At 42.5% G+C, this 24,568-nt stretch overlaps 1 protein-coding gene and 1 pseudogene across 1 annotated transcript; both read right to left on the bottom strand.

Annotated features, from left to right (window-relative positions):
• Window positions 1-510: 510 nt before the first annotated feature.
• LOC136502253 (uncharacterized) lies at window positions 511-1,220 on the bottom strand. Its single transcript, XM_066497714.1, has one exon. It carries the CDS (start codon window positions 966-968, stop codon window positions 741-743), a length of 228 nt encoding a protein of 75 aa, XP_066353811.1. The 5' UTR covers window positions 969-1,220; the 3' UTR covers window positions 511-740.
• A 4,300-nt stretch (window positions 1,221-5,520) lies between these two features.
• Window positions 5,521-11,800, bottom strand: LOC136501355 (mannosyl-oligosaccharide 1,2-alpha-mannosidase MNS1-like; annotated as a pseudogene).
• Between the last annotated feature and the right edge of the window lie 12,768 nt (window positions 11,801-24,568).

Raw genomic sequence — 24,568 nt, 5'->3', positions numbered from 1 at the left:
AGAGGAAAACACTGTTCCGGCTGAAAAAATAAGCTGAAAATACGGATTATAAGACAAGCGTATTCAGTGATGTACGAAGATAGTTAAAATAAGTATCCTTTAATTTCCAAAGCAAACAAGTGATCTGACCGTCCGTAAATGCCATCATTTATCTAATAAAACCACGAAATTAATGAAAGCATGTAGTTTGATGGAAACACACACACGGTCAGTTGGAGGCAAGAAAGTACTGCAAGCAAGGGCGCACTTTGCTTTCGACAAAAAGAAATCAAACGTACGATGGGGTCACACACACACTTTATCCACAGTGTGGAAAAGGATAGGCAAGAAAAGGACGACCACGTATCTATCAATATATTGAGGTGGCCGCTGCGAGAAATATATATATATATATGCATGGATGTAATAACATATATATACTCCTATATAACAATAACATAAAACGAGCAAATTAATCAAGAGAAATGAGAAGTTGCTCGAAACATGATGAATCATTGATGATCTTGCGTCCCAACATCAATCAAGTTCAAATACACAAGAAGTAACAACAGCTAGCTAGCTAGACATGACCAAATAAAACTCAACGAACAGATGGGTTGCTGCATAGCTACTGCTAATGCTGATTTGCGTTGCTAATATGATATGAAGCCGAAACTCAATTAGCAGGACGGACAAGCTCGCTACGCTAGCTAATAATCTCAGAATGCATGGTAATATCAGGAGCTAGCTACGTAGCTTAGCTAGGCGTGGGTGTAGAGCGCGGCGAGGCTTCGTCGGCAGCGCGAGCAGGAGAACTTGCGCTTGTTCATGACGCACAGCGGCAGGCAGCAGAGCACCCGCCGCACGCTCTCCACGTCCGTGGCCACCACCGCGCCGCCGCACCGCGGGCACGCCCCCGGCGCCTTCTGCTCCCCCATCACCGTCTCCTCCGCCACCCCACAGCACGCCGCCGCCATTGACGAGGCCATCGTCGTCCGATCCTGCTACTACCTCTACGTCATCGTCGTACTCTGATCTCTCACTCTGTGTGTCTACCTCGACTAGCTAGAAGGTTGTTGAGCTAGGTGGATGCGTGCGGGGCAGGTGGGAAGCAAGCAAGGGTGAGATATAGCTGGAAGATGAGAGTAGAAGACAATATGCAGACACAGGGAGGAAGACGAGAGATCCCAGCAGCAGCTAGCCACTAGCGATGGTCATGTGTGTGCAGTGTGTGTGCATCTAGCAGCCGCTACGGCGGCTCCACCTTTTGGTTGGTTTGACTTGTTGCTGGGTGGCACAAGACGCGCTCTAGCTAGCTAGCTCTCTACAGTTGAGTTTCATATTCTCGTGGCAGCCAGGTGGAAGATATATCCACAAATGGATGGGTCCATGCATGATCACTGTATGATTACTTTTTGCATTTGGGGAGGGCCATATGGGGAAACATTCTTTCTTATGTACCACATGGAAATGCTTTTTGTTTCTTAATTAGGTATAATATATTGACCCATGGCCTAATTAAAGTGGCTTTTTGTGTACTATATATATGGCCTCTTGGTTGGAATGTTGGATAATGACAAACTGAATAGCTTTCCCACAGCAACATGCTTCGTTATATTAGTATTTTCAAACTAGTGCTTGTTTTGGCAGGCGACATTGATTTGTTTCAACAATCTGGTTGGAACGTCTAGCTTTGATAATGTAATTGATTTGTTGCTTTCAAGCAAAGCAACCAACCGTTCTTCTTCGAAGCAAGTATATGCGACCTAATAAACTAATGGATCAGACGAAGCACATCATGGTTGATTTATTATTATTGGAATAGCGAATGTATACGTACATTGCAACAGAACGTATTACTTGTTGCTCGGTCATCTTAACGACTTATACATGGCTCGAAAATTTGTATAATAGTCACATCATCTGTACCCTTGCTAGACACATAAACACATTTGGTTCTAACTCATTTGAGTTCTATACGACATAAGGAGAGACGCAAGGGTATTATGGAACATAAAAAGGCGTGAACGAAATAATCACTTCATTTTTTAATATTAGGTATAGATTTATTAGGAAAAAGTTTACATTGATACGACATTCAACTTAGCTAGCCACTAGTAGCTGTTAGTTTATATATGCATGTATGCCCACATGTTTCATTTGAGAAAGTAACAATCATGAGCTGGCTTTCGTTGCTCCTTCCACTAGTCAAATCAGTCTAGATTTTATTTGGATAAAATGGATATATGCCTGCGCGTTTTTTTTTTTCCATTTGTTTATGTGTTACGTATATATGAAAAAGGAAAGGAGGGACATGGAAGCGTTTATAACCTCATAGTCATTAGCCACTGCACCTCTGTTGATGAGTTGATTGGAACCTAAAAGCAAGACATATGGGCGGCACATATGCATGAAGTACCTAATTAACTATCATTGCATTATTACCAATAATTCTTGAAAATTAGACATTGTGAACTGATCATAATTATAATTAAGCGTGTGGACAGCCAGTGTGGTCAACACAATCAATCGAAAATCCGTTTTTTTTTTTTCTAAGCCGTTGTGAGAAGTAAGTCAGTGATGTTCTTTTGTTTATATCTGTATGTATCCCTCAATCCACTTATATTTCTTATATATATGTTTATGATGGTCAAAATTTACAATACACATATAGACCATAAGATTAATAAAAACACTGGGATTTGTAATCAACCAGAGCAGCGGGAGTGTCCTATTTTTCTTTAAAGATATGGAGAACATTCGGGTTTCAAACGTTCTCTTTTACATATGCATCAGATCAATGTTATTACAAGTAGAGGCACATGTCCTGTAGAGTCAAGGACGATGTAGCCTAGACATCATAAACACATCACATATGTACACAAGAAAAACTAAAAAGAAATTGCATAATCTCCATACTTTAACTCGTCCTTGTTTCGTCATGTCAACCGGACGTCGATCGTGTTTGTGCCATTATTATAAAGAGTGGTTTCTCTCTCTCTCTCAACTCAACCATGGGCCCCTGTTTGGCTTATCCCATATCTAGCTTATTTGGCTTCTTTTTTTCAGCCGGAATCCATATTTTTCTCTTACAATATTTCAGCTAGAACAGTGTTTTTCAGCCAAGATTCAGCAAACCGAACGGAACCCATATGTCGTCCGCTTTAATAGGGGGCTACATTTTTTTAGATGAAGTAATATGCAATTATTTGTAATGGCATGACATTATTTTTAAGATGAGAGTGAAGATAAGAGTTTGGTCCAGATGAACTCGCTTGGCTTGATTTACAACTCTAGATGAGTCATGGTATTAAGGGTATGTTTGATTCAGTTGTAAGCTTTAGAAAGCTGTTGTGACCTACGAAAAATATTGTTGTGAGCTACTTATGTGTTGTAGAAAAGATCGAGGTGAGCTGTTTGATTGAAACAAATATGAAACATATCCCCTCTCTCTATCTCCCTTTGAAACATCTCTTTATTTCTAACCATTTGGAAAAGAAGAAGCTGAAACCAAATGTCCAATATGCTATAAAAATTGTACACGTGAAACCAACGTTTTAAAAAAAAATACCTTCAGATTCCATCAGCTTGGTTAATGTGTTCCGCACTCAAAAGCATTTTCGAGAAGCTAAACTAAACATAGCCTAAATATTACGAAAAAGTTTAGTCTTACTAATTTAGCACGGGAAACAATACCCCAAGGCCCAAAGCCTTCTTAACGAGGGTCTGTTTGGTTGGTGATTAAAATTTATCGTGCCTAACCTTTGGTAAACTGTGGTTGCCAGAGAAAATTTGTTGAGCAAAATTAAAGCCACACTTGTGACAAAGTTTAACTAAGAAAATAGGTCTATGACGTATTAGGATAGGGTGCTAAAAAAAACATGACACAGTATAGTTACTGATAGTAAACCAAATAACTATCAGAAAAAACTATAACACGACTAACATGTGGCGTGGCACGGTTTGTCCCGAACCAAACCGGGCATCAACCGGCCATGAACTGCCCTTATTATGTGACGATGAACCGACGTTGTGCGTCAGTGGACCATATGACAAGCGAGGCCCACATCACAGGCTGCGGCCAATAGCGGCAGAGCAGCTGTGTGTACGTCTTACTGTGCCTGCAGGCTGCTGCACCGCACAAGCTCCTCGAGATTGAGACCTACACGCACGAGGTCCCCCACACGTGACGTGCTGCCCAGCCTCTAGTCTCGCAGTGTCACTTCAGGCCGCACGTGCCTAGGCCCTAGGCTGTGCATGGGGCATGGGCTGCTGCTATGTACGGCGTAACTGCGGCATTCGAGTCTCAGCGCTGGCCCACCGGAGTGGAGACCTCACAGGCCGGACATGAACCATGCACCTGCAGATCGACAATCAGGTACGCATTCGGTGATGGAGCGGACAGCGGAGGAAACAAAATCAGAAAACACTGAATGCTGTAGAGATGTTTGCCCAAGGAGGAAATGGTTCAATAACTTAGCAGCAAACAGTAATTAACTCAACAGCTGAGTGCTCTGCATAATCCTTTATATTTCATTCCTAAATCAAATGACACACATCGTTAACGTCACTTTCCAATCTTCAACAACTACAGTGAGGAGGCTTGCAGCCGCGGTGTTCGGCTGCAGCAAACATAAATAATAAAAGATCCATGACACTTAGACCTACTGGCCTAGTTTGAATGACTAAAACACAAATGCAAGTGAAAAAAAAAGAAGTTAAGGTGAAAGAAAGAAGGTTGGCATGGCCGAACACTCAAGACAACACATTTGGTCACAAGCATTGGACCCCAAAGTGAAGGTATGCAAGGAGGCCTCACTAGGGACATACAATTTTGAACACATAAAAAAGAAGTTAAGGTATGCAAGTACGAAATAGCCCGACATTTATTCTCTCCCGATTATTTGATTTCCTTCGGTAATGGCTAGACTCTTGGCATTGGTAATATTAACAGTGCGGTTGCACTACCCAATACCAATTTCGCCACGAAGGTATATGGGTCATATGGCAACACTTCTGAGGGCAGTTCCAACGAAAGAAACTAGTAGTTTCTATAACATAGGATACCGCACCAAAAAAGTACTGCTTTCCAACCTATTGTTTCTATGAGTAATAATTATTTTCTCTTTCTCTCTCTCAACTCTATCTTCTTCCTCTAATGAGAGTGCGGCACGAGCCCGCTAGAAACTGGTGGTTTCTCTCCAATGGCGATTTCATGGTTTCTTGGTGCATTGGGTCGAGAGAAGACCTGATTTCTTCATGAGAAAACCATTTCTATGATTTTTGCTCTCTTTCTTCATTAATTATGTTGCCATGTCAGCGTTTTGCCTACGTGGCAAGTCATTTAATAAGGATAAAAATCATCATGAATACACCGTTAGAACTGCCATAAGGCCATCTCCGGTGTACATGGAGAATTTACTTCCCTGCTACTACACCTGTCCAAGTTGGTGGTCATGTAGCATGCCCTAACTGTAATTCATTCAACACACGTGAAAATGGGTACATGACAGGGCAAAATAAATTTCCTATATAGTGAGATTGAACGATAAAAAACAACTGTCGTTTCTGTAATCTGTACTCAACTGTGCTATAATGCACAAGGTCACTATCCAAATTATACCAACAGATTCTGCCTCTAGTTTCATCCAGCCGTGTGCCCTAATGCTACGGTAGTGTGACGTTCGCCATTTCAATCCCAAGCTTCCATGAAGATGGATTTCCTTTGTCATTCAAGTCAAGATCAGATGGCATGAGCAAAAGCCCTGTACTTTGCACCGGACAATTTCTACTCAGGTTTTCCATGCTTCCTTCCATGTGGCTGGATTACAGAGTCAGCAATACCCTTACTTTCTGCACTGCCTGAGCCACCTTCATTGTCATGTCTTGTGCCTATTTTCAGTGGGTGGGCTTCAGTGTTGAAGACCCACTCATCGAACGAGATAAACGATGGCGGGGAGAACAGCAGGTACAGATACTTGAGTGTCTCCGCCAGGAAAAAGCTCTGCATCATGTCGTCTTTTGTACCAGTATTCACCTAAATACCCAAAAGTTTTTAAAAAAAAAATATTTATTAGAATATTTCGAAGGATGGCAAGTTGGCAACTATGTTGGTATGATGAGAACTTACATCTTTCAGACCAACACATCCAGATTCTATACGGGAATTCTTCTCAAATGCTTGGAATATGTCCCAACCCCAATCTTGGTATGTTTTATTACCAGTTAGGCGTCACAAATACATAAGTGATTCAATAGTCTCTGGTCTAAGGATGTTCCATGATGTGCCCACGACCATGTCCTATGGCAGTAAAGAAATAGCATCCTATTATGTGAAGTGCAGAGGGAAAGATTAAAATGAAAGAACTATACAGGTTGTAACTGAACCTGTCCGCCATGGAAATAATAGTTCTCTCCAGCCAATTTTGTAGGAGTTGATTGGTAGAAGTTATAACATGTCCATGCAAGCTACATCAAAGTGATTATATAGGGAAAACAAATAAGAACACGAAATTAAGAAAGAGTATGTGAAAAGACGCAAGTTCTGTACAAAACAGGAATATTATTAGTCACTTCAGATTATATTTCTAACATGGCTTCACAGCTACAATGGGAAACTATGCTGGTTTGTGGTTACTGTTTTCTGATACATAATTTATCCAGTCTAACACTGTGAAATTATCATGGTAGTATAATTTGGGCAGTACAATATAGTACACTAGTTATATCATTAACATCTTTAGCAGGCTAACTCAGTAAAGTTGACACCCAAAAGGTCATTGCATTTTACATTCATTAAAAAGAAAAAAATCCATATTTTTCGGTGAACCAACATGCGACATGACACCTTATATTTCTAAGGTCATGCTCAAGTGTGTCATTCTGTGATTCTGGGTTAATTTTAGGATATTGGTTTATAGGTAGCAGTTACCTGATACAAACAGCAGTTGCAGTAACAGAAAGATTAGGAATAGTGATGTGAATAGGCAGAAGCCTCCAATGGTGGAAAAATTAGAGAAATATGTCGGCACTGTATGGAAAAAATTGTAGTATAATATGCAAAGTTACAACTACAACTGGTTTAAATGTCATACAAATCAGCAAAAAAAAAAACACATATGGTGATGAAAGAAAGATCACCTCTTTTGCAAGATTCATAATTTGCTCTGCCTTTTCGGGGCCATAGCCTGACGCTCCCAATGCCAGCATACCGGGCACAAAGCATGCAAGTTCATCCATCTGTTCTAGTTATAAGCTGAACAAATCAGAACTTCAGAAGATATATAGGACAACTATTAACAACAATCCAGTGTCAATAATTAGCTCCATGGGGATTCTTTACCTTCTCAGATAACGAATCCCCATTCTTCTCACACACAGTAGAAATTAGAAGAAGTTTTCCTTGTCCAACTTAACAGGCCTTCCATTGACATTTCCCTAACATGGTTAAAAGGACAAAACGGATTTTATAAAACTTTGACGAACATAACTGACAAACTGTCTGAACAAAGGATGATTATAGTATTGAACCTGTAATGTTTGACACTTTCAGTTTTGTTACCCTGTATCCATACCTTGAGCAAGTATTCATAGAAACTGTGATATGAATAAGGCAGTTAGATGAAAAACAACTTCACACTAATCTAGTTAGAAAGTGTGAATTTGCCTATCTATAAAACAGATTTTCAAGTTTTGGAAAATGTATAGCACAATGATGACGAGTTAAGAAAAATTATGATACCTATCTCCCATAGCACCAAATGTAATTTTTTAGTGCAGTTTCACAGCTCCCGAATGAGGATTTTATATTAATAGGAAGCAAGCCATCACTAGGGAATATCTTCTGAAATTGCCTGATTACATTCTCCACCTAAAATTTAACAATGCTCCCAGTGAGATTTCCATAGTATGAATAATCAAATCAAAGGGGTGAATGTTAGAAAGTGTATCAGCAGAGTAAATGGTTTACAATAAGTGAAAATTAGGTTTCATGAACACTAGTTGAGAACGATCACCAGTTTGTGGTAACACTGTACACAGTCCATGCACTGTTCATTGTACAATTCAATGAAAAGATGGTATTGGTATGCATACCTAACCAAGTGCTACAGTCTACAGCATTAGGAAAAGGGTAGTGGGGTAGAGGAGAAACTAGAGAGGCTGCACTACAATTCACAGAGAATAAGAAAATGTTTTTTTTTTCTGGTGTGAATACATGATTCAATCTATTGCACAGCAGACACTTATATATAGTACTAAATGGAAAAAAAACTGAGAATTCAACATAACTTAATTGGCCCTCAAATTTAACCTGACATAATTGAGTTCTTCCTCTTCCCCAATCTACTAGCCTCATTGTCCTGGACTCGAGCTCCATCTGAACCAACTCCTGACATGACTAACAGTCTAACACTCAGTGAAACAATGACTAGATCATTGGACCACCAAGTCTATCATCATTTTCTTCATATAGGTATCTAGTACTTTAGCTGCAACCAGCAGGAACAAAATGAAGAAACCAAGCATGACTCTTATGCTTTGCCTCTAAAATCATTATGTGATGGAAGTTTGAAAAACCTTTTGCTGATACTTTGGATCTCCAGTCCTCTGTGATAAAGCTATAAATTCAAGTTGCTCTGTGCCTGAATCTGCAAGTGTACTGCAACCCTGTAAAATGGAAGTCCATAGATAAAATATGACAATGTCAATTTCTAACAAGATTAGTACAACAGTCAACTTGAATATATCTATGTTTACAATAAATAGAAGGTCAGAAATCCTCAACCCACAACAATTATGAAAAACATATTTCCTAAGAGTAATGGTTGAAAAATAATTATGATTGCTATTACAATGAAGTTCTTTGCAAACTACCTCGCCAGTTGGAAAATAGAAAAGTAGAGCCTTACACCATTCCATCCTGGATTATTTGCCTGGCCTTGAGCTAGGTTGATTGAAGGGCGAGCCTGGTGCAAGCGGTAGAGTCTTACTGCCTGTGACCGGAAGGTCGCGGGTTCGAGTCGCGGTCTCCTCGCATTGCACAGGCGAGGGTAAGGCTTGCAACTGACACCCTTCCCCAGACCCCGCACAGAGCGGGAGCTCTCTGCACTGGGTACGTCCGTCCTTGAGCTAGGTTGATTCTATTGTATGGGATACCAGATGACGTATCCCAGGCGGGTAACAGTCGATCAGTGATGTCTCTTGCTTTCTCTAGAAACATTTTGTCGGCTGACAAATCATATGCACTGAGAAGACCTCCAACTACTCTGAATATAAAATAATAAGAGTCCAAGCTTAGACAATTTATTAACACAGCATAGTTACCCCAAAGTAAAGGGAAAAAAAGAAACTACGATCCAAAGGCAAAGTATTCAGGATACTAATATAATATAACAAGTTAAATATTATAACAGACCTTATTGTTGTTTCAAACACGCTTGCTTCGTAATCCTTGTCAAAGTTTAATGATTCTGCGACCCAGCTGCCATCATCAAGAAACACTAGTTAGAGCAGAAATATATGATATAACTGATAAATGCAAGTATTGTCTACTTTCAATAATCAAGGGGTTCACATGCTGTCAGGGGACAATGCCATATGGCCATATTCACATTTTTTAAAGAGTTATGCCATATTTACTAGCAGAAATAGAAGTCAACAATTGTAACATTCGATGAAAAAGAACCAAACTTCATTGATTTAGAAAGATCCGACACTTAATGAAATGCAAGGATACATAACCAAATAGAGTACTGACAAATTTAGGATGATCTCTTCAGTATAGGGAGATTTAGATCACGCTCAATAAGCATACTATTGGCTGAACTATGAGGCAGAACCGAAGAAGGACCCTAAGATTGACATCATCTCTATATTTAGTTTTATCAAATGATGCTAATAGAAGCGCAATAATTTGTATCATGTAAACAGTTGCTCAAGTTGATAGCTTTCTAGTTACTTCTGCATATAATGGGAATGTTTGTCGTCACACTTTGCACTACAGCGATCTAATATGTTTCCTAAAATAACAACAAAAGTTAGACTACTGGATACAAATGAAAGATATGGTAACCACTAGCCAGATCAAAACTTAACAATAAACTATGTGTCTAGTCCAACCAAGATGTGGAATAAAGCACAGAAATTAATCCATTTTGCAAAACCTGTATTCCTCAACTCTGCAATTAAAGTTCAAAGGGATGCAAGTGAACAGCCACTTCGGTACAAATGACTATGTCTTAAAACTTCATGCATAGTACTGCATGCACGATCACTTGTCTTGCCCATCCAAGCAAGTGATGGCAATACCTAACATTGGTAGGCTTATGAGTTGGGAACTCGGGAGACCCACAGAAACATTTTTTGCATGGAAAACTCTCCAACAAGCAAAGAATGTATATTCTAGTGAGGGGACCCAACTTAGTTCTACCATTTGTTGGGCCAGCAATGCTTCTATGCTAGTAATTAAAGGGCAAACTGACAATGTGGTACCCAAAAGATGAACATAACATGGCTAGCCATGCAGACGAGATTAAAACTTAATCTAGTTTCTTGAACATGGACGAGATGGAGCTGTATTCTGTTTATGGTAACAAATGGCATTGAAAAAGGAGCTTACTCTCTAGCCTTCTGGAATTCATCTTTTAATCCCATTATATGTAGTGTATCAAGTGAGTCCACAATTGTTGCCCCAAGGCCACCAAAACTATTGACACCATTCTTTGACTGAGGCTGGACAATTAAGGGATGCAAAAGGCAAAATGAAATAATTTTAAAGCTTGTTTTAATACAATTTAAAAGAAAGCAGCTACCAGAGTAGGTACAAGTGAAACAAACCTAGAGCTCATTCTGTCCCCATGCATACTTTACATATGAGTTCCAAGCATGAAGCATAGCTTCCTTAACCTTTTTACTCCTCACATTATTGACAGGGTCAACTTCTAGATGATGTTTCTTGATGATGCTTTCGATATTTAGATTTTCATCCAGAGAAATTCCAGCCATTCTTAACTACATAAAAGTGGCAACCCACTAAAAGGTTGAATTGGCTGTAAAAGAATCAACATAACTCACATAGTCGCATAGGCAAAGCAATATTATAGAGTGTACATTAAGTTGTAACAAAATGTGCACACACATGTACCTGGTCATGCAGCTGATTTACCTCCTCATCCAATCGGGATATCTCAGCCTGCAAGCATATAATAAAAAAATAAAACAAGGTTGTTAATTGACATGATGGAACAAGTTAACATATTTATACAATGCACTGCATAAAGGGAAGAAAATTTAATATAGGACTACATATTATTTCACTCCAAAACATCATTTATACTTTTATAGAGAAAATATAGAGAATAGTGAAGTGTAAACCAGCTGATGAAACAGAAGATTAAGCTAGTCGAAATTCTAATGACTTGTGACAGATGCCAAACAAGCGATCCCGATCAGTTCCTAAATTCTAACCCACAAAAAAATACAATCTTTAATCAAAGTCTTCAGCTATCAGTAAACCTTCCGCGTTTCAGGTACCAAAAGGCTAGCTAGCGCAGGCAATCAGGCAGATCCCCTGCCAATACGGCTCGGATCGGGCGCGTCGTTAGGCTCAGTCTTACCTCATAATCGCGAACGAGGGAGAGGCGGTTCCAGGCGGCGAAGGTGGCGGCGACAAAGCCGACGAGGAGGAGGGCAAGGCGCGCCGGCCGCCTAAGGTAGTACGACGGGCTCAGATGGCGCCACGCTATGGACGATGACGACGAATGCGACCGTCGACCATGGGCAGCGCGGTCCACGGAAGATCGCCGGGAAGCTGCCTTGCCGCTTTTTTTTAAGAAATCACCGGCGAGGGGCGATAATCCCCACCCAGAACAAATACGGGGAATTCCTCGTGCCATTAAAAAAAATCGCAATACGTCTCTCGAAAAGTTCAGCGGGAAAAGTTCAGCGGTCTTTAGCGTCACTACTCTAACTTTTTGTGTGCCCTTCATGCCACTTTCGTCAGTTTAAGCTCTAACGTCGTCGAGCTGCATGAGTGAAAAGTCAAAAATACCCTTAAGTCTAAATATATCATTAATTTTTTTTAGCATCTTAACGACTTCAAATGAAAAAACTCAAAACTAGAGAGTTGTAGATCTCGTCGAGATCTATAATTTTCATATAAAAATATCTTCATTTAATTATGCAAAAAAAGATGTGATTTTTCTAAGATATATTAATCATATCAAATCATATTTTTTCCAGAATTAAATGAAGATAATTTTTATATGAAAATTATAGATCTCGACGAGATCTACAACTTTTTAGTTTTGAGTTTTTTCATTTGAAGTCGTTAAGATGCTCAAAAAAATTAATGACATATTTAGACTTAAGGGTATTTTTGACTTTTCACACCTACAGTTCGACGGCGTTAGAGCCCAAACTGACGGTAGTGGCATGGAGGGCACAAAAAAGTTAGAGCAGTGACGCTAAAGACCGCTGAACTTTTTCAGAGGCTCACAGGGCATTGCAATCTTTTTTAATGGCATACAAGAAATTCCCCCAACAAATATCCAACGAAGTCAGGAACTGAGAACTGAGTGCGCCAGGCGGCATGTTTGGTTGCACTGCCTAAACTTTAACTTTAGTCGTTGTCCTATTAAATGTTTGATATATGTATGAAGTATTAAATATAGATTATTTATAAAACTAAATGCACAGATTGAGACTATTTTGCGAGATGAATTTTTTAAGCCTAATTAGTCCATGATTTGATAATGTGTTGCTACAGTAACATGTGCTAATGACAGATTGATTAGGCTTAATAAATTCATCTCGTGAATTACTGACGGATTCTTTAATTTGTTTTTTATTAGTATCTGAACACCCCACACGACATCCCCGTATGACACCTCCTAAACTTTAGTCCCTGAATCGAAACATCTCCTTAGATAGCTAAACACAAACGCCAATAACATATTATTTGTTAACCAACAAAACACCGTCACCTAGTGGCTGAACTGTAGCAACCTCCATTCGAGCCATCGTAAAGCTTCAGAGTCTGACACATGATAACCTGCTAGTCGAGCTTACATCGTCTTTAAAGCACATCTGAGATCCAATCGACGTCGATCACCCATTGATGGAGAAAGCCTTAAACGAGGGAGGACCGGCCGATTTTTTTGTTTTTATTTTTAACCCAACAGCACCATGGGAAAACTTTTTTCAAAACTAACCTGTTTGGTCGCGATAAACTTCCAGAAGCGGGAGGATCAACTTCTCATGCGAGGGCAGTGGGTACCTCTTCTTGGGCAAGACTTGCTTGATTAGTGTCTTCCCCTTCACATGAGCTGGGAATGTCCTCAATGTTATTGGTTGTTGCTTCTCATTATTGGAGCTGCAGCAACTCCTTGCATTTGTTGCATCATATGTGTCATTGGCGGATATGGCACCCAGTCACCATAGGGCCCCCACATAGGATGAGTAGAAGGTTGAACTAGAGGGCCCTAACGAGACACACGAGTAGATTTCCTCTATTGATCCGAAGTCGAAGCTAGCACAATTTGCTTCGATGAATCGTCTTGCTTGGGAGGTGAGCGCTCTCTTTTTTTAAGGGCCTATTCAAGGAATCGGCCTTTTCCTTCTTGTATTTGTCCGATTCAAGGAATCGGCCTTTTTCTTCTTGTATTTGTCTTTGAGCTCGTCAAAACTAAAAAGTGCAAAGATACCTCACCATCATTCCAGCATTTTTTGCCACGTTAATCTTTCATGTGCTAATCTCCGGAGGCTGGGGCTTGTAGCTGCGCGAATGCCCCCCAGGGCTGCTTGGGCCAGCCAAACCAACCTGGCCAGTTCTAGGAGTCAGGCTGGCCGCCTGGGATCCGCAGAATTGGCCTGGCCAGTTTGGCCACCTTTAGCGCTGCTTCACTGTCGTTTGCTTACCTTTAAAGCTCGTTTCTTGCTGGTATCTTTTGCAGAGAAGGGCCAATGGTAATTGTGAGCTTGTTCTTGTCCATCTCATCTTTCTCAAGAGCAACGTGACGGCGAGCATTTTTCTTCTCATCCTTCCTTGGCTCACCAATCACCACATTCTTCCCGACGATTGATTTAGCTTGATCTAGCCAAACCAAGATAGCCGAATTGTTGCATTCCAGCACATTCACCGGGAAGGGAGCTTTATCAACCTGCATCTTTCCTAAACTCAATCGTCCCTCATTGAGAGCCGATTGGACCTGCCGATAAAAAATATTGCAATCGTTAGTGGCATGAGAACCGGAATTATGCCATTTATAATAAGCTTTTCTTTTCAATTCCTCAGATGATGGTAAAGGATGAGTCAATCTAATATATCCATTTCTAAGTAGTTCGTCAAAAAAATTATCACACTTAGCCAGACCAAAGGTAAATTTCATATGATCTTTTTGACTGTTTTAAATTGGCTTAAGAGATGGTATGGTAACTCCTTTTGGAGTAGGAGGCCATGCATATTCAGCAAGATAACATTCATTACAATCATTGTTCGAGCTATCCGAGCAATAGTCTATGACATGCACATTGGGCTGATGTTGCTTATGATATTCTCTATTCTCTCTACTTTGACTTTCGATAGCCAAAGCTCGATGCATGACTGTCGATGCGGGACCCACAGGATACCCCGTAAGGTAGAAAGAAGATCTAGTCCAACTAGGATTCTTCCCATATAATCGTAGCAGTAGAACTATTAGGTAATCCTATTAGGAAATCTCATTGTAAACCGACTAGGACTCTGGCCTCCTGACTATATAAAGGAGGGCAGGGCTCCTGAGAGAAGGACAACGGTACAACACAACACTTTACAATCAATCTAACGCAAAGGCTAACGCCGACTGGACGTAAGGTTATTACTCGATCCACGATCGAGGGCCTGAACCAGGATAAATCGACTGTCTCTTGCGTTAACCATCGAGTTCAGCATACGCCGAAGCCCGAACATACTGCCCCGGGTACCCCCATGGCAGGCTATCGGTGGTAAAACATCGACAGCTGGCGCGCCAGGTAGGGGCCTTCGGCGACTTTGCTTCCGAGAGCTCGATGGACCTCGACAACATGATTTTCCCGACGGGATCAACTTTCATCTTCGGCTCATGGATCTGCGAGGCAGACAACAACGGCAAGCTTCAAAGCCATCTCCTCGAAGTTTTAGATCATCTAAAAGAAGTTCCTATTCCAACAACTACAACGGATCAGCTCACCAGAAAATTCGCGCAGCTCATAGTATCCGAGTCAAATCGGATTTCACGACCACTCGTATCCAATTCGAATTCAAGCTCCAAGGCGAAGTTTTATCCGAGTGCTTTCAAGAAACCGAGTTCTTTTTTGGCAAGATTCCGGAGCACAACCCAAAACAACTCGGATTACCCCCAGAATTCTCTCAAGAAGTCGAGTTCTTCTCCATTTGGGCTCGACAACATGGCAAAATCCTATCAAGGACAGGTCGAAAGATTTTTCAATCCAAGATTCGGGATACCACTGACAGGAGCTCAAGAGGGCCTCGTGCTAACGATAACATCGCAGGACTGTATCATCCACTGGCCGGATTTCGTTCCTGAAAGTAGCGGAACCCAACTAGTCGGCACGACAACAACAGCTATTTTACCTTACCAAGAAGGAGACTCGATCTACGACACCGAGGCATCCACTAAAGTTATCAGCGACTCTGACAGTATGAAAACTAACGCCAATAACAGAACGACTCATGCGCGAGAAGTGTTCATGGTTCGACGACCGCGGTCACCATTAAATCCCCCGGAAGCACCCGATGTCAGATCATCAGATGAATCAGAATCCAACATATCACCCTTTGCCCAAGGCTACGACGGAGAAACAGATAGTCAGAAACAAGCTAGAGAAAGAAAAAACAAGTTGAAGCAAGGGCGCCAACACCGTGCTAGGCAACGCAGGGAAGCTTGGACCAGATACGAGTCAGAATTGACTGAGTACGACAAAAGAAAATCACAACGAGAAGTCAAAGGGAGACGCACGGCGAATACGCCTTACGATAAGATTCGAGAAGCATTAGAAGAACTCGGAGCAACTTCGCATCCTGGTGAGAAGTACGAACAGCTCCAGGACTTGCTCCGATCGACAATCCCGAGAACACATGAAGAGAAAGCTCGATCAAGACTACCCGCCAGATCAACAACCCACCGGTAAGAAGATCAAAATCAAAGGAAATCCACCTTCGAAAGACTTGGGCCGGGTGGAAGCCATGACGGAGGAAGTAGGAAGGAACATAATCAAGGCCACCGATTTGAACAACTAAGGAAGACTAGGAGCAGGGTTCCTACCCAGACAACCTCGCAAAATTGTTCCCATCAGAACGATAGTTGGCCAGAGGAAGGCGCCGAATCCGAATTCAAAGAAACCAAGGCTCACGACAGGTTCCCCTGTTTCGCGAACAGGCTCGCATTGGTGCGATTACCCCACAAATTCAAACCATCTAATCACTCCAAGTATGATGGCAAAACCGAACCAAAGCAATGGCTCAGAATATATTCACAATCGATTGAACTAGCCGGAGGAGACGACGATATCAAAGCCCTTTTCTTCCCCATGGCACTGGAGGCCATGCCCCTCCAATGGTTCGATAAACTAAATCCAGGATCTATCAGAAATTGGGATGATTTGCAGAGAGTTTTTTGTGAGAATTTCGCAGGAATCATTACACACCCAATCACTCATGTAGAACTAAAAGGACTCAAGCAAAAGGGAGGTGAAAGTCTCAGAAACTATTATCGACGATTCAGCGAACTACGAGCTCAAGTGCATGACATAACTGAACGAGAAGTAATTGAAGCTTTTTCTCACGGAATCATGGCCAGATGGCAATTTCAAGACTTCTACAAAGAAAATCCGAGAAACAATGAAGAATTCAGACGTACAGTAGAAAAGATGATTACTGTAGAAGAAAAAATGCGAGAGAGGTTTCCGGACAGAAGCAACCAAGACAACCCGGACAAGCAAAGTCAACGAAATAGCAGACATCAAGAAAGAAAACGTAGACTAGACAATACTGTGGCAATGGCTGACAAATCAAAGAAATTTCCCAAACCAAGAAGATATGATGACATTGAAAACATACGTTGCCCATTGCACCCTAGTGGGAGGCACACTATCGGAAATTGCTACACTTTCAATGATCGATACACAAGAAAAGATAGTAAGGAAAACACTAAAGAGGACAATCAGAAGAGAGAAGAAGACAACCACGAGGACAAAGGATTCCAAAAACCTAGGGGAACGGTAGTAGTGATTTTCTCAGGGGCTCCGGATTGCAGAAGCAAACATCAAGAAAAACTAGCACTGCAGACCATTATGATAGCAGAACCGGATACACCAAGATACCTCAATTGGTCATAGTATCCTATCCAATTTACCAGAGAAGACCAATGGACTAGCGTGGGAAACGCAGGTCATTATCCATTGGTTCTGGATCCGACTATTGCTGGTATGACCGTCACCAAAGTACTAATCGATGGAGGAGCTGGGCTTAACATCATTTTTTTAGAAACTCTAAGAAAAATGGGACTACAACTCGCTGGGATGATTACGCCAACAAGCACACCTTTTTACGGAATAGTACCCGGCAAAGCAGCCATGCCACTCGGACAAATTACTTTACCTGTTACCTTTGGAACTCCTTCAAACTACCGAACAGAGTTTATCAAATTTGAAGTCACCGACTTCGATTCATCATATCATGCAATCCTCGGACGTCCAGCACTGGCCAAATTCATGGCAATACCACATTACCCGTACTTACTACTTAAGATGCCAGGACCCAACGGTATCCTTTCCCTTCGAAGCAATTTAAAGCGCGCTTTTGACTGCGACGTTCAGGCGATCCAGATTGCAGCTAAAGCGCAAGCCGACAATGGAAGAAAAGAAATAGCCGCAATCGCTGCAGAAACAAGCCAAGAAGAATTAGAAATACCGGCTAAAAAGCCCAGCATCATCGCACCACCAAAAGAAGCCGACATCAAGCAAATCGACTTAGGCACAGGCGATACCTCCAAGACAGCAACTATCAGTGCTCACCTCTCGGCAAAATAGGAACTCGCGCTCACCAACTTTTTTCGGGACAACAAAGATATCTTCGCTTGGAAGCCAGCCGACATGCCAAGAGTCCCAAGGGAGTTGGCTGAGCACAGAATTGATGTTAACAAAAGCTCCAAACCTGTAAAACAACGGCTACGACGATTCTCACCCGACAAGAAGGTAGCAATTAAAAAGGAAATAACAAAACTAATGGCAGCCGGATTCATCAAGGAGATCCTACATCTAGATTGGCTAGCAAACCCGGTCCTTGTATAGAAGAAAAACACGGACGAGTGGCGTATGTGCGTCGATTACACAGATCTCAACAAACATTGCCCAAAAGATCCGTTCGGGCTACCACGCATTGACCAGATAGTTGACTCGACAGCAGGATCTGCGTTATTATCTTTTCTCGATTGTTATTCAGGATATCACCAGATCGCACTAAAAGAAGAAGACCAGAGCAAGACATCTTTCATCACCCCGTTTGGTGCCTACTGCTACAAGACCATGTCGTTTGGACTAAAGAACGCTGGTGCCACGTACCAAAGAGCTATCCAGACTTGCCTTGGGAATCAAATCGGTGAAAATGTGGAGGCATACGTGGATGATGTGATGGTAAAAATAAAGAACCCAGACACTCTAATTGAAGATTTAAAGCAAACCTTCGAAAACTTGAAGAAATGGAGATGGAAATTGAACCCAAATAAATGTGTATTTGGAGTTCCCTCAGGACAACTACTCGGATTTTTGGTCAGTCAGCGCGGGATCGAAGCCAGCACCAAGCAAATTCGAGCTATAACAGAAATGGGCCCACCTAGAAGTGTCAAAGATGTTCAGAAACTAACAGGATGCATGGCGGCCCTCAACCGTTTCATATCAAGACTCAGCGAAAAAGGGTTACCTTTCTTTAAACTACTAAAGAAAAGAGACAAGTTTGAGTGGACAATAGAGGCCGACGAAGCTTTCAAAAAACTTAAAGAATACCTCACTTCATCACCTATCCTGACACCTCCAAAGAAAGATGAAAATATGATGCTATATACCGCGGCAACTCCTACCGTAATCAGCATAGCAATAGTCATAGAAAGAGAAGAACAAGGGCACGTGTATAAAGTGCAACGTTCAGTATACTACATCAGCGAAGTACTGTCAGAATCCAAAATCCGGTACCCGCATGTACAAAAACTACTCTACGCCCTACTCATTACCTCACGGAAACTTCGCCACTATTTCGAAAGCCACAAGATTACCGTAGTGACAGATTTTCCACTCGGAGACATCCTACACAATAAAGACGCCACAGGGCGCATATCCAAATGGGCAGTTGAAATTGGAGCTCTTGACATCAATTTCACCCCACGGAAAGCAATCAAATCTCAAGCCCTCGCCGATTTCGTGGCCGAATGGACAGAGATTCAACAGCCCTTATCAGATACAATCCTCGACCACTAGAAGATGTACTTTGACGGATCACTCAAACTAGGCGGGGCCGGTGCAGGCGTTCTCCTCATTTCTCCAGAAGGAAAACAACTCAAGTACGTCCTTCAGATATTATGGCAAGCTACAAATAACGAAGCAGAATATGAAGCCCTCATCCACGGGCTACGAGTCGCGATTACCCTCAGAATAAAAAGATTACTCGTATACGGCAATTCAGCAGTGGTCATCAACCAAGTCAACAAAGATTGGGACTGCACCAAAGAAAACATGGGTGCTTATTGTGCTGAAATATGGAAACTTGAAAAACACTTCCAAGGATTAGAAATTTTACACGTCCTACGCGATTCAAACATTGTAGCAGATGTCCTTGCCAAGCTCGGATCAGACAGAGCAAAGGTTCCACCCGGCGTATTCATAGAAGAGCTATCAGTTCCCTCTATCAAACAACCCGGTGAAACAACACATGAAATTCAGGCTAAAGGCGTTCAGATCTTGATAATCAACACTTCATGGACCCAAGTTTTCATCGACTATATCAAAGAAAACAAATTACCAGCAGATAAGGTAGAAGCCACCCAAGTTGTTCGTAGAAGCAAAAACTACGTTCTAGTAGGAGATAAACTTTACAGAAGAGCAGCATCATCAGGAGTACTCCTAAAATGTGTCTCATTTGAAGAAGGTAAAGAGATCCTAGACGAAATACACTCAGGTTGCTGTGGAAATCATGCCGCTTCAAGGACATTGGTTGGCAAAGCTTTTCGTACCGGATTCTACTGGCCAACCGCTTTGAAAGACGCAGAAGAGCTTGTCAGAAAATGCAAAAGTTGCTAAATGTTTGCAAGACAAGCCCATGTACCAGCTCACAATCTTATCTGCATCCCACCCGCTTGGCCTTTTTCCTATTGGGGGCTAGATCAAGTAGGACCCCTGAAAAAAGCAAAAGGTGGCTTCGAGTACATCTTTGTAGCAATCGACAAGTTCACCAAGTGGACTGAATACAAACCACTCGCGAAATACAGCGCAACCAAAGCAGTCGAGTTCATCCAAGACATTATGCACCGCTTCGGCATGCCCAATCGAATCATCATAGATCTAGGCTCCCCCTTCACAGCTACAGAATTCAAGAGCTGGGCACAAGACTGTGGTTTCAGTATAGACTATGCGTCTGTTGCACATCCAGAAGCCAACGGACAAGTAGAAAGGGCTAATGGACTCATACTAGCTGGATTAAAACCAAGGTTATACGAAGAACTAGTGGACTATGGGTCCAAATGGATTGAAGAATTACCGAAAGTAATATGGGGGCTACGAACTCAAATAAGCAGAGCAACAGGCCACTCACCCTTCTTCCTAGTTTATGGGTCAGAGGCCGTACTACCTGCCGACTTGATCTGGACATCCCCAAAAATAGAACAATATGATGAAGGAGAAGCAGAACACACAAGAAGATTAGAACTCGACAGCTCAGAAGAAGTCAGAATAAACGCTACCCTCCAAACAGCCAGATACCTACAAGGTTTAAGACGGCACTACAACAAGAGCACCCAACTTCGATCACTACAAGTTGGAGACTTAGTGCTAAGAAGGATACAAAAGACTGATGGATGACATAAGCTACTCAGTCCATGGGAAGGCCCGTTCATTGTCACAAAAGTCACCGGACCAGGCACATACAAGTTAATAACCGAAGATGGAAAATAAGTCAGCAATACATGGCACATCAGCCAGCTGAGAAGATTCTACGCGTAAAAACAACTCAAGAAAAAACAGATATGCAAGCCACAAGGGACCTACGTTCACAATCAACGAAAGACAATGCTCTTCAACAACATATATATTAGTTTATACTCATGATCAATAAAGATGATATTCATCCACAGCATGTCTTGTCATGACTTCCAACGAGTTGTTTTCACGAAACCAAAAGCAAAATGGCTGATAAACATGCCTGAGCATTCCGGCCGAGAGCAAAATAGCTAAAAAACGCTTGAGCCCGCCGATGAGGGTAGCTAAAAGCTAACACCCGAAACCAAAAGCAAAATGGCTGAAAACATGCCTGAGCATTCCGGCCGAGAGCAAAATAGCTGAAAAAACGCTTGAGCCCGCCGATGAGGGTAGCTAAAAGCTAACACCCGAAACAAAAAGCAAAATGGCTGAAAACATGCCTGAGCATCCCGGCCAAGAGCAAAATAGCTGAAAAAACGCTTGAACTCGCCGATGAGGGTAGCTAAAAGCTAACACCCGAAACAAAAAGCAAAATGGCTGAAAACATGCCTGAGCATTCCGGCCGAGAGCAAAAAAGCTGAAAAAACGCTTGAGCCCGCCGATGAGGGTAGCTAAAAGCTAACACCCGAAACAAAAAGCAAAATGGCTAAAAATATGCCTGAGCATCCCGGCCAAGAGCAAAATAGCTGAAAAAACGCTTGAACTCGCCGATGAGGGTAGCTAAAAGCTAACAAAAAGCAAATTGGCTGAGTCGACCGAAATTTCAACTTCAAAAGACCCTCTAGCACTTCGTTCCGAAAAGCAAGAGGCTCGGGGGCTACATCTAGATAGGAATACTTTTTCCTCAGAAAAGCACAAGCGCCACTCAAGAAAGCACTCGGATGCCGAAGTTTGTTGAGGCAACATTCTATACCAAGTCGTTTTACATAGCGCAAGCGAAAGGTTGTTGACGCAAAGACCTGCATCTAACAAGTCATAGCACGGACAAAGCACTCGATGGATCACAAAGGAGGAAGAAAAGAAAAGTACTCGACAAATCGAGGGGCCTCGTCAGAATAACGCACAGAGTTGTCTTACAGAGCAGAGACGGGAACAAGACAAGGTACTCAGCAAGTCAAGTAACTTCAACCGCACCCAGGCAAAGAATACATCGACAAAAATAAAGAATCTTCATTTAAAAAGAAGTGTAATATTACAAGAGGACGCTCAATTGAGTCAGGCGTTGTCATCAGAAAGGGAAATATCAATATTTAGACTATCTACAACCCTACTGGCTAGATCTTCAACCTCAGGCTCCATCCTTTCAACGGCGTCAAGATATTCTTGGCTTTCAGCTTCTTCTGCTATCTTGGAGAGAGGCACTTCTGGAGCAAAGACCCGGACCTAGGCCAACACATTCTTGGTACATACTTGGGCACACCTCTTCGCGAACTCTTGGAAACGAGTTGGAATCCGGGGAATGAACTGCGCCCAAGATTGCCCGTCATCCGCTGGAGTCCGGAGGACATCGGCTACAGAACGAAAAGATTTCCACAAAGCATTCCAATTCTCGGTAGCCGTCGCCAGCTTCCCGGACAAGCCTTCAATGGTTTTTTGGGCCTGCACAAGATCTCTGTCAGCTCCACACCTAATCAGCCTAGCAAGGGCAAGTTCCTCCTCAGCATTAGTAATTACCTCCTTAGCTCTATTATGACTAGAATGGACAAGGGCCCTCATTTCATCAATACTCTCCGAGAGCTTCTGCTTCTCAACTCGGAGAGCTAGATAGAACACCCAAGAACAAGTCAGCAGAAAAAGAAGTCAAAATACAAGAAGAAACAGGCAGAACCCATGGCACCTTTGCATTCATTCTTCGCAGACTCCACCGCAGCATCTCTCTGTTTCTCCGTCTCCACTACCTGAGCGCGAAGGGCTTTCTCCTCCTTTTGGTGCATTTGACGCTCCGTCTCCAACTCAACCCGGAGAAGGTCAAGATCAGCTTTCAGAGCGTCCACCTCCGAAGACAACTTCCTCTCATTTTCAGATGAGAAAAAGAAGCCAGAATGATCACGAGAAAAAGACTGAGCAAAAAGAAGCAAAGAGAAACAAAGCGTAAGGATAGAAGAAAAAAACAAGCATGCAAAAGAGGAGCGGCAGTAAAACCTACCTAGAGCTTTTCACCAAAAGAAGTCGCGAGGGTCGACAAGCTCCCCCAGGCTACAGTCAGCTCCGATAACCGATGAGTGGCATCGAACTGTTGCACCACATCACCGGAAAAGGAGGGGCCGCCGGAGACAAGAGAAGGGGAAGGAGAGGCCGGCTGGGGCAAAGGAGGAACGACCAAAGCAACCTCCAGGGAAGCCGGAGCCAAACCCTCAGAAGAACCTGGCGCGACGGCCACAGTTACCTCCGGAGCGACCAAGTCCACAACTCCGCCAGGTAGCTCTGAAGCCCCCGCGGCGACTTCATCAACACAATGTTGTGAGTCCCGAGGCTCGGAACTCGTTGGCACAGTGGGAGGCAGAGAAGAAGTCGATGAAGAAATTAGAGAAGACGAAACACTGAAAAGTGATAAAAGGAAGCACCAATAAGAACCAGAAGAAGGAAGATAAAAGCCAAAAAGATAAAGCTAGAATTTACTCACCCGACTACTTTTTTCTTCGCGAAACCAAGAGAAGGCCTCGCAGGGGGAACCACGACGGCGAAGACGTCCCCGCCACCCGGCGACGGGAGCGGGACAGCAGACAACGGAGCCGCGGAAGAAGCCGGGGCTGGAGCCATAGAAGAAGCCGGGGCTGAAGAAGAAGCTGGGGCTGGAGCCGTAAAAGAACTCCGCACCGGAGGAGCGGTACAGCTCGGGACAGAGGCAACCAAAGAACTCGACACCGGAGCTTCAGAAGAAGTTGGCGCGGGAGCCTCGGAAGAACTCACACCCGACCTTCGATTACTTCAAAAAGTCCAAGACTAAAATTCAAAACAAAGAGGAGAAATTCAATGCAACAAGAATATGAAAAACAACTCACCGCCGCATGATGAGGGGGACTTCATCATCCTCTTCTTCCTTAGCCAATGAAACTAGAGCACCCGCTGAAAAGGAGATGAAAAGTACTCGGTTCAAGAGAGAAACATGAAAATAAAAGAACAAAGAGTATTAAATGTGCTCACCTAAGAGCATGCTAGCAACAACTGGAGTACCTGAGGGAGTACTTGGTTTGCGAGGCTTCTTGGAGACAGGCAAGCCAGATGAAGACCCGTCCATTCACCCCCTCTTCGGGACACTGCGAGGACCACGAGGGACTAGACAAGGAACATACTCTTCATATACATCAACAAATCTGAAAGAAACCCCAGGAAGGGCTGTAGAGGTTTGAGACTTACTAATTGTAGAAGT

This window comes from Miscanthus floridulus, chromosome 13 (genome assembly GCF_019320115.1).
Source record: "Miscanthus floridulus cultivar M001 chromosome 13, ASM1932011v1, whole genome shotgun sequence".
Taxonomy (NCBI): domain Eukaryota; kingdom Viridiplantae; phylum Streptophyta; class Magnoliopsida; order Poales; family Poaceae; genus Miscanthus; species Miscanthus floridulus.
The sequence above is the reverse complement of the archived record's forward strand: the minus strand, read 5'-3'. Positions and strand labels throughout refer to the sequence as shown.

What these genes read in the sequence shown, in the direction of transcription:
- LOC136502253 (XM_066497714.1), bottom strand. Translation starts at nt 968, where the DNA reads ATGGCCTCGTCAATGGCGGCGGCGTGCTGTGGGGTGGCGGAGGAGACG.